At 45.8% G+C, this 11,016-nt stretch overlaps 2 protein-coding genes across 2 annotated transcripts in view; one reads left to right on the plus strand and one right to left on the minus strand.

Moving 5' to 3' along the window:
• Positions 1-1,897: 1,897 nt before the first annotated feature.
• dpm3 (dolichyl-phosphate mannosyltransferase subunit 3, regulatory) lies at positions 1,898-3,120 on the plus strand. The gene is made up of 2 exons (XM_076011499.1): positions 1,898-1,948; positions 2,184-3,120. Exon 2 carries the CDS (start codon positions 2,219-2,221, stop codon positions 2,495-2,497), a length of 279 nt encoding a protein of 92 aa, XP_075867614.1. The 5' UTR covers positions 1,898-1,948; positions 2,184-2,218; the 3' UTR covers positions 2,498-3,120.
• A 5,013-nt stretch (positions 3,121-8,133) lies between these two features.
• efna1a (ephrin-A1a) overlaps positions 8,134-11,016 on the minus strand; it is a 14,894-nt gene continuing 12,011 nt past the window's right edge. The window contains exons 3-5 of the mRNA XM_076012178.1: positions 9,960-10,025; positions 9,765-9,860; positions 8,134-9,646 (exon numbers count right to left, since the gene is read on the minus strand). Of these exons, the coding sequence (XP_075868293.1) occupies positions 9,507-9,646; positions 9,765-9,860; positions 9,960-10,025 (302 nt within the window). The 3' untranslated portion in view covers positions 8,134-9,506. The remainder of the gene's footprint in view (positions 9,647-9,764; positions 9,861-9,959; positions 10,026-11,016) is intronic.

Raw genomic sequence — 11,016 nt, forward strand, 5'->3', positions numbered from 1 at the left:
TCTCGCCTTCTTCTAATGCTCTCTCCAGTTACGGCGCCCCTCCCGCTCGCAGGCTGTTGTGTTGTGTCTGCCAGGCCTTCTCAGCTGGAGCGCAGGTTTCCTGAGTACTGGAACGGAACAGGGGCTGGCAGGGACGTACACTGAGAAAAGCCAGATCTACGGTTCCCACTGAGAGTCACACGCACCCACACAGTGCACAATGTCGGGCAGACACAATCCGGTGCAACACATGCAGGACGCTGCCTGCTCAGGGCACGCTGTGATGTCTGCAATGATGGAGCAAGGTGCAGGTAAATCCCACATGAAATTGACATGATTGCATCCAAAGGTTTTAACCGATAATTTGAAATGTTATAGAACGTGGCCCATGCATATAGATGTATTTAAGCCTCCCTTATTTTTTATTTGAACTTATTTTTCCTTAACCAGCTAATTTGCATGCAGGTATTATCATGGGGTTGTGATTTTAAAATGAAACCATTTGTCATGTCAAAGTGGGTGAAAATAATTAAGTAACCTGTAGCAATGGGGCATTGCTGTGAAGCCTCTTTTTCCAAGATTTTGCACAATTAATTATTCTAAAATCCTAATAACTCACATTCTAGGTGATAATTATGAATAAATGTAAGATTATCTTTGCACTTAATCTGCTCTTAAGGAAAGTCCAACACTAATGCACATGCTCATGGTATTTTTAATACCTCAAAAACAACAACAACCATTTTCCTGCCCAATAACTCTGCAAGCTGTTTATTGATTTTGAGAGTTTCTCTGCAGCTTCCAAACAACTTTTCTCTGGAAGGCACTCATATTGTCACTTAGGGTAATAACACTGGTAGGGACAAACATAAACACCACCATCCTAAGAATAACTCCCACTTTCCCCCCCAAAGAGTTATGTTTATTTCTAGGTGGCTCTTTAGTTTGTCCATCACCTCCTAATTCCACCCTAGGGGACGGAGAGGGATGGAAGAGAAGAGTGTGCGGGGGGTGGGGGGGCGTGGGGTATTTGCCCTCTGCACCTGGGCAATTCGCTACCCCGCCTGCATTTATTGGGCCCCCGAGGGGACACTGAGATCAAACATCCCAGTTTCTCCCTGTGGCCTGTAATGAAATTGCTTGTTGAATCCGTACTTTGTTACAAAATAAATATATGGATGGCTCTAAGCGTTTGCTAATGGTAATGTAATTTGAGAAAATGGCTTTTCTAAATTAAGAGGATGCCAGAGAGAAACAGTTAGCTGTCTAGTGTGTGCAGAAGCCAGAGGAGCCTCATTAAAAGGCAGCTGAAACAAATCGTTTGTCTCCCTCTCTTGCTCGGCCGGCAGGATATATGTGTTGTTAATATATCCGAACAGTCTGTGGTGATTTTTTTTTTTTTTTTTAATGAAAAGACAGTCAGCTATACTACATTGAGATTTATGTGGAGGAAGTCTAGTCATTAATCTCCGGAGGCATTGTCACTCTAGTGGACTGTAATTGCAACACAACAGAAAATAGGAAACATACAGATTGAATACAGTCTGACAGAAAAAAATAGCCAACCACAATCAACAGTAAAATATATAGAAAAGATCATTAATTTTGACTCATACACCGGCTGATTCATTCATTTTTAAAAATTATTATTTTCAGTTCTTCTACTCCACAAAGAGGTTTATGATTGACAGGAAGAGTCCGTTTAAAGAGAAACATTTTGATGAACTTAAATAACCACTGAACTATATAGAAAACACAATTAATGTTAGCTCATACACGTACTAATTGTTATTTTTTTCATGTGTTTCGATCCTCTATTTCAAAATGGGTTTTACGCTTTGTATAAAGTTATCTTTTCCTGATAAATATGTTGATAAACGAGTTTAACAACAGCGACTACATTTCCCATAAGACCTTTGCCTACGTGACGTCACATATGTGCGCAGAGCTGAGGTGGCGTTTAGCGGAGGTAAATACACTGTCTGATTGTTGCAAAGCTACTTATGTTATTAAATGCTGGTTGAGCTAATTTGTTGTAGTACTAAAAGTATTACGATTACGTGACATGTTATGTTTTACCTTCATTTGCTTTTTGTTTTGTATAATTTAGTAGCTTTGTTGCTAACGCGAATCAGATCTGCTTTTATTTGCTAATGCTAAGATAGCAGATTGCACTTACCTTGAGCCATTCGCATCTCTTCCAGGTGGCATCCCGGCTTGATACTGTCAGCTCGCCAGTATGACAAAACTCCTGGAGTGGCTGTTCGGTGTGTCGCTGATCGGCGCCGTCTGGGCTCTGGTCACTTTCGACTTGTTGGACCTGAGCTTGCCCAAGACCTACAGAGAAGTCGCCTGGCCGATGCCCCTGTACCTGCTGGTGTCGTTCGGCTGCTACTCGCTGGCCACGGTGGGATACAGGGTGGCAACCTTCAATGACTGCGAGGACGCCGCCAAAGAGCTGCAGCAGCAGATCCAAGAAGCCAAAGCAGACCTGAAGAAGAAGGGCATGAAAATGTAGCTGCAGCTGAGGACTTTGGAGAGACTTCTAAAAAAAAAAAAACTAAAAGGAAATCCTCTAGTTACGTGCACAACGAAGAAAACTTGGACTTCTGGCTCTAGTTTTTAAGTGTTTCTTGAGTTGCGAATATGAATTATATTTTTGTCATTTTCAGCAGAGGAGGTATAAACATGAGGCTATCATGACTTTATCAGTTGTGGTTGTTCAATGATATTGTATAGAACTTTTATATCTAAATAAAAATCTGACACCTTTAATCGGGCAAAGAAAAATGCACACAAACTGTCGTTAAGACTTGTGACCAAAAAAATGCTAATTGCCTCATACCGCTGAGGATCAGTGGTTTTCATGGATGTGAACCTCTCATCTCGCTAAATGAACTCCAAAGGTCACGCTGACACAGTTGGGCCACAGACTTGTTTCCCCCGGAGAACTGTGTGATCCTCGCTGTCTGCAACATGTCAAAGTGTGCTCCGACACAGATTGGACATTGTTGCACGTCTGGCTGGATTCCTGGCTGACAGTGTATAGATGGATAGGATAATATCTGTGTACATTCCATTGTCATATTATGGCCCTGTTGTGCCCTGCACGGACTTAATTAAATTAGTCTGTTTTCTTGAGAGTGTGTGTGTGTGTGTGTGTGTGTGTGTGTGTGTGTGTGTGTGTGTGTGTGTGTGTGGGTGGGTGGGTGGGTGGGGGGGGGGGGGGTTCAATGTGGCATTCTTTGTATGATGATTTGTGTGTACTCCACATTCTTTCGCCAAGCATTACTCACGCGACCTGCGGTTATTTTAAAATCAAAAACACACAACACAACTGTACAAGAGACATTTTCCTTCACTTCAAAAATAAGCCAGCCAACATTTTATTTTATTCCCTTACAGAAGTTTGTCCCTAATCAGAAAAATAAGTTCACAGTTCTTGCAACAAATCAAATGTCTGCTAACTTTTGTGTGTGCTTGTTGGTGATTTAAAAGGCTCGTTTTCAGTGGGTTCCTGCTGTGCACAAACAAAGCATAGACTGGCTCGAGGCATCATTATATGGTTTCAAAAAGCTCCCATAGCTTTAGAACAAATGCAAAAGAGCCGACGTTTCTCTGTGCAAGCTCCTCCTGTTGTGCCATTTGGCTGCGGCCCCATCATGCATTGCAGCGTCACCCCCCATGAATGTCTGCAAGCTGTTGCATGAGCAGACTGGATGAAAGGCAGCCTGTTATTTGGCTGGAAAAAAAAGAAAACCGTCTACATTGCCAATTACACCAAAGGCTTCTCTTGGTAGTTATGTACTTGCTGGTAGTTAATCACTTCTCTTTGTCATCATTCTCCCCAAATCTGACTTTGAACACATCCATCTGTCTGCTTTTTTCTCTGCAGACGATCAGACCAAAGTATAAATCAGATTAGGCCAAAGATTTGACAGGCCACATACAGTGCTAGTGCATATAAATAGAGAACGTGGGTCTGTGTTCCACCCATTTAATCCCCCATAGTAGGCATACAGTGCATAAGCCTCATCCAAGAGTTGACCATTTGCATTTACATGATAGCCGGCGTCAGTAAGTGTAATCTCATGCACAGACAGATTGAAAAAAAGGCATCCCACCACGAACAAGCTCAGACGCTGAAGCTCTCATTCCTAGAACTAAACTGTCATATATCACCACTGCTGTTGTCCAGTGAGGTCTGCAGCAAAGCAAGAAAGATGAAAATAGCATTTCAGTTTGAGTTGAGCTCTTTGTGATGTCATAAAGGGGGCAGATACCTCACTAATAGCCCTGCCAGGTTTGTGACAACACTCCAAGCCAGGTGTTCGCTCCAACCTCTCATACCTTAAGCCACCTTGTTTCTGTATGAAAGTTTCAACAGAGCATCAGTTGTTAGCAGGAAGTTAAACCCCAGCTTCTCTGCAGGGGGCTGTAAACAAAGAGCTAAATAAACTGTTTGGATGAAAACAAAAATAATCATGATCTAAAATTCGGTTTAAAAAGGGACAGTCAAACAGTATGGCTTGAATCAACAAAGCAATGGATAAAGTAACACAATGTTGCTGGTTTTACGCCCTCTCTAGAATGAGAAATTAAAAAAAACGAAATCTGGAAGAGTGAATGCACATTGTTTATGCCACAGGGAGCAACGGACTGATTCCAGTCAAAAGAGAAAAAAAAAGACCTTGAAAGAGTTTGGCCACCATTCATCTTAATCTCGCGTTTATTCATTTACAAAGTGGTAACTGTATTTCACTGGCTGCCATGTGCGCTCCCTCAGTGATTTCCCATGCATGAGTGGTAACTTTAACTTTTGCCACTATGTATTTCTTTCTTGGGGTTTTCGGGATACGGGCGAAGCTTTTTCGCGGTGGCTCGTCTGACGTCGACCCAGGGGCATGATGTTTCTGAGGTTTAGAAACGCAGAGAGGGGCATCGTTCTTCTGCCCTGTGCAGTGCGAGGAGCCGAGAGGCGACGGCTAAATCAGGAGGGGAGTCGAGGAGGAAACCGTAATAAGGATGGAGACGGCGAGCCGCAAGGCCGTGCCCGCAGCGTGGCCCCACTGAGACCTTGAGATGCTAAAAAAAAAAAAGAGACACTCGGTGACACTGCAGAGAGCAAATCCATCTCGACAGGCTGAGAACCGAGTCTGAAAAAATGATAGGTTATCATTTTTTTTTTTGACGTAGAAAAGATTTTTTTTCCCCACCCACACATTTCACAGCAAACCTCAAAACCATCAACAGAGAGACAGAGACGAGAAGTGAAGTTTGTAATCGAGTGCCCCGGAGGCTGAGGGAGATGCAGATTTATTTGATGGGACGCGGCGATACTGACGCAGACAGCAGAGTGAGTGAAAGGACAAGGAGGCGAAGAAAGCGAGGAAGTGAGTTGGAAGAAAAAACGGGAGGAAAGTGAGAAAGTTCCCAGACTTCCCAGACAGAAGAGGGGAAAAAAAATGAATAAATCCTGAGCTGGAACCATCCTGGCGGAGGCAGCAGCTGAGACACCCAGTTTGACGGGAAGCAGACGCCACGCCCGCACCGCCGGGAGACTCAGACTGCATCCTGATTGGCTCAGGGGCTCACATTCGCTTTGTGTCAGCAAAGGTGTTTCCTCCTGAGTCCCTACCTGACCCTCTCCTCTCGTTTAAAGCTTTTTTATGGGCACTAAAACTGGTGCTCCGGTAAAAAGAGGACATAAAGGAGCTTTCAATGCCGCTGCGCTGAAAATGGCATTTAATCCGCACACGTAAGTCCATCACAAATGCTTAAAAACAATGTGAATATGGTTAGAAAGTCACCCAGGGGTCAACGATTGTCCTTTTTTTCCTCTCTCCCGTAAGCAGCTGCTTCGATATTTACAGGACGCGTGGCAGCGGTGAGGGGGGTGGGGCAACGTTTCCAGGCTGCTGTTAGAGGCTTATAAATGCCGCAAATAGCCACGTTAACACGAGGCTACCTCCCTTACGGGGCCCATCGTCCTGGCTCGCCTCCGAGCGCCAACATAGACGGCGGGAGACGGGTCGCAGTCGTCGTGCGTCCCGCTAATCTTGGACCTGCGACAAGCAGAGATGGACCAGCTGGCTTTGCCGAGTCGACGCTGAACATGTAGTTTCCCTGTCACTCCCAGTATAATGAAGTGTCCAAATACATGCAATCACGTCACGTCATGTTCAAATGCAAGGACTGATGAATTTACTACGTTTAACGTAGTAAATGTAACGTTTAACGTTGGGTTCCGGTTATCTTGGACATCGAAATTTGGAACAATAAGATATGAAAAAAAGGTTGTTAGATTTTAAGATTTTGGTTAGAAAGAAAAGGCACACTGTATGTATGAACACTCAAAACAAGACGTGGGAATGAATGAAAGTGGCCTAAGACATTATTTTCAGCCATACTGGTGTCAAAAAAGTTGTCAACTTAAAATGAAACAAAAAAAAAATCTGACTTCTGAGGAATAACAGTCATGAAATCACACCATCAGTTATCCATAAACATCAGTTTAGCTCCATAAAACAACATTTTTATCCCTTAGAAAATGCTTACAGTCATGTTTTGTATAGATTCTGACACATCATGTTCTCTTTAAGATCTGAGTATTTGGGCCCCCCCCCAAAAAAAGAAAAAAAAACTTTCTGCAAACATCCCCATAAAGTAGAGCAGGCCCTCCGGATGCGCCCTGTTAACTGCACCCCCGTGTTTGTCCCTCTTGTTTGCAGATTTCCCTGCGACATTCACAGTGGTGTTAAGAAGCGTCCACTCTGGCTGCTTTCCATTCACTCCAGCTGCCTGCTGCGTTAAACGAGTGGGACCAAACAAAAAGCACTCGTCCCGTCCGGACAAGTCACAACTCACCGGAGCCTCTTCCAGGGGTCGAGCGGTTAAGGGGCCCCTGTCCTCCCCGGGCCCTGATTTACAACTGTCCCTTTGAAAACGCAGGAGAACTGCGAGGCGGCGGCACCAGTTTTTTTTTTTTGGTGCTACAGCTGTTTTTACTGTCACGGCTGTAAAGCTCCCCTGAGAGAGGGAGAGACGGGACAGAGAGGGAGAGATATGGGGAACAATGGGCCGTCATGCAATCTGTAGGCCGGGCTGGGGTGAGCGAGGGGGGTCCATTACGGACAGAGAGGACAGGAGGTGTGTTTATTTTAGGGGTGGGGGTAGGGAGGGTGAAGCTGCAGAAGGTTGAGATAAAGACAGCTGAGCGATAACACCTGTGTATTTAGGTCTTAGTCTCTGAGGCCAAAAAAAAAAAGAAGACAGACAGAAAAAACATGAATACAGTCATCCCCTCCCTCTCCTCCCTTCAATAGCCACGCTGGCCTTTATTCTGTTTTACATTAAGAGCGTGTGAGTCATCACCGTCACAACTTACTTCATTTTGTGCAGAAATCTTTCCGGTGGGATCAAAAGGACCGGGCTCGGTTTCCGGGCCTGCAATTGTCGGTTCCTCGCCGTAGATAATTGAACCTTTAACCGCAGACTGCCTAAAACAGTGTCGTTGCATAACATCAAGATATTTATGTAACAAGCATGGCGCCGCATTTTCCAATCTTGCCTCGTTAGCACGCGCTAATATTTGCTACAATGCTGCGCGCCCCGACGGGGATTTTCCGTTGTTTTTTGCGGCTGTTTTCATCTTCTACCAGAGCAATGAAATGAGCATTAATGCTCTGGTAGAAGAAAAGAAAGGGATAATACTTTTATCCCCGTGATGGTGTGAATTGGGATGTAGGGCTCAAATGATTTATTGCAAAGTAGCATTAAAATGTGTTGAGACATTTGGCCCTGTCCGCGCCCCCGCCCCCCCCCCCCCCCACCCAAAACAAAAAACAAAAAACAAAAAAAAACAAAAAATCCCACAAGAAAGGTGAGAACGATTGAACCAACAAACTGATAAAAAATAATTACAAACAGGCTGTTCTGGTCTGCCAAAAATATCTTTTTTTTTATTTCACAAAGAAAATTTCACATTTAGCATATTTATCAAACGGGTCTTTATATAATTTTCTATTTATGTACAGTTACATATTATACACTCTTCTTACTTACAAAATGTACAAATGCAGGTAACAAGAACTCATCTTTTTCTTTTTTTTTAAAAAAATGTTTGACTTCACTGGCAGTCACACACTGTTGTGCTTTTTCTTTTCTTTTTTCTTGATTGATTCGGCCTGTTGTGTGAAGATGAGCTTGGCAACTCTTGTCTGAGGCTGTCGTGTCTGCTGTGATGAACTGGTTAATGCAAAATTTTCAAATTATCGCAAATCTTGGTTGATTTTTCGCCGATCAGTTAGCGTGTGTTTGTAGAACAGCACGGTGATGCACCGGGCTTCCTGGCAGATCCTCTGGTAATAATACAGCTTACAGGGGCGAGATCCATGGAAACAAAGAAGTCCAGCTTCTCCTTGATGCACGCCACATCTCAGTGTTGTTGTTTTTTTTTGCTTTTGACAGAAAAGGGAACAAAAACACCCAAACATTTATCTCATCACTCTTTCAAAACCAATTTCTCCCTCCCGTGCGCACATTTTCATCTTCTCTCACTCTCCCACACATTTCTTGTTTCCCCCCTTTCACACCAGTTAGCACTCTGACAGGAGAGCGGGAAACAGCTTCCTGCCAGACGGTAAACATTTCTTTAAGCGTAAGGTTATTTTACAGTAAAAAAAAACAGCTGCAAAACGACATAAATTATCTTCACAGAATGTACACGTTGTGCGTCGAGTTTGCGCGGCATCGAACGTCGGTGTGCGTCTGCCTGCATGTGTGATGTTCTCGTCGGGTGAGCGCGCGTGGCTGGGACTGTACAGTTGCGCTATCAGTGCTACGGCTAATGAGATACAGCGAGTTAGCAACCGAGCGCTATTCGCGAGAGCATCTCGGGCCCTGCCGACCTGCCAGCCCGTCGCTGCTACATGTAGAGGGAGTCATCACGGTGGACGTCAATGCCACTCAACACCATCACAATGACGATACGACGAAACGGCGGCACACGACACTCGAGGGTGGGATAAACGTACGAGCCGAGGAGACGACTGATCTTTGGCTCAAAGGTGGGAGATTCCACTTCTCCACTGGAATGCTGACGCATTGCCCGTAGTTTCTTCCACTTCCCGATTGTTCGTCGGGCCCGATTTGTGGATCTCTTCGTCTTTACATCGTCTCCTCAGGTGACCGTTCAAAAAAAGGAGAGGTCCATGTTTCGAGGAAAGCCCTAAATCGATGAGAGAAGTCAGGTCTCTTCAGGAAAAGAAAACTGCCGCTTTTTTTTCCTATTGTGTGTGAAGAGCACTCGCTCTCTCAGAGTTTCTTGAGCACGTGAAGCGCAGGCGAGTCCCGTCTGGTGCTTTTTTTTTTTTTTTTCCACAAGCTTTTAAAGTCTCCCCCTGTGGCCAGCACTGGGCACGGCAAACTGTTTCTTTTGAGTCAGTGGTTTCTTCCCCCACAGACCGTCTTCATTGTTAGTCCCTGAAGAGAGAACGTCTGCCAACTGCAGTCTCTTTCATGTGCTCTCAGTGCAGTGGTGGCAGCAGCAGCAGCAGTAATGACAGCGGGACGAGCAGCGGCAGCGCCGAGGCCGTGGTGGCCGTCACCGCCGAGTTGGTCCGGACGCTCTTCTGGACGTCGGGCAGGACCACGACTGGGTCGTCTGCTGGAAGATGGGAGTGAGACAAAGGCAACACGTTAGCCGACGCAGGAGCCCAATGTGTCTGGATTGTCTTAAGGTCGGTGGGGGATAATTAGAAAGGACACCAGTCTGGTCAACATACCTGGAGGCAGTCTGTTGGATGGGTTGTGAACTCCACCACCTGCACCGACCGTGGCCCCGCCTGTGCCTCCTTTGGCCACTCTGGCCTCTTGAGAGCCTGCATGAAAGAGAAGAAAGGGTTGAGCTCATTAGCCTGTGAAGTTCTTGTCTTTCTTTCCTTTTTTTTTTTTTACCAGGAGGGCCAGTTAAAACTCACCGTCAGCAGCTATGACGTCCACCTTCAGCCTGAGGCACTCCTGCCCGTGATGGTGCAAAGGTTTGGCTGCAGGGTTGACAGAGAGGGAGAAAAAAACAAAAAAAACATAGGTGTTAACATCCGGGCTAATGCACTTATCCTGCACTGGCCCCTTAATTCACCCTCATGGATCTGCACAAACACTTGGCTCGAGTGCTGACACACACACACACACACACACACACACACACACACACACACACACACACACACACACACACACACACACACACAGGGACAAAAGCTCTAGGACGCCATCTGTGAGCGGGCGAAGTGTGTGTGTGTCACCGTTTATCCAATTACAGCCGTGGCCGGGGCGACAACACTGTTTGCTCTTGCGGCCACATTCTAGCGGGGTAAGTCATGCGGGTAAGTCGGAACTTGGCCGAAAACACCCTGAACGGTGTCCACGTCAAGTTTGGACAGCGGCCGGCCACAAAGGCTGCAGCGCGAGCGGTTGAGGACCCCAACGTGTGGTTTCCTACACTTCATCCAAAATTGAACCAACTCCACACTTGCGTGCGGCGCTGACGGACAATCTGGCGACATTTTCTAACCCGCAGAACATTTCTGGAGCCTTGCGGAGGGAGGCGATCGTTCTCGGACCCAAGCCTCTCGCCGTCCCCGAGCTCTCCGGGAGATTAAACACAACATGCCTCTGTGCTTGCGTGGCATCACACTGTCCAGATACAGCAACAAGGCCCAGTTTGTCTCCAGACTTCACCCTGCTTTTTTTGTTTTAGCCGAAACACCCGCCGTCCGTAGCCTCCGAAATGGGGATTGTGTTTGTGTTAGTTCTCTAAGAGAGGCACATTCTTACACTCAGGACACTACAGGCTTCCGTCGAGTTGGCATCTGTTGGAAGTCTTACCCTCTGTGAAACTCCAGAGGAGTGTCCAGTGAAACTGCGGCTAGGCGAAATGTGATTTTTTTCTCCCCCTCGTTTAACGCACTGCAGCTGCTCTAAAGGTGTAGATAACAGCAGGGAAGACCGAGACCAAAAGTCTTTTGGCTACGA

This window comes from Nelusetta ayraudi, unplaced genomic scaffold (genome assembly GCF_046127955.1).
Source record: "Nelusetta ayraudi isolate G7.1 ecotype Tasmania unplaced genomic scaffold, CSIRO-AGI_Nayr_v1 ptg000135l, whole genome shotgun sequence".
NCBI lineage: Eukaryota > Metazoa > Chordata > Actinopteri > Tetraodontiformes > Monacanthidae > Nelusetta > Nelusetta ayraudi.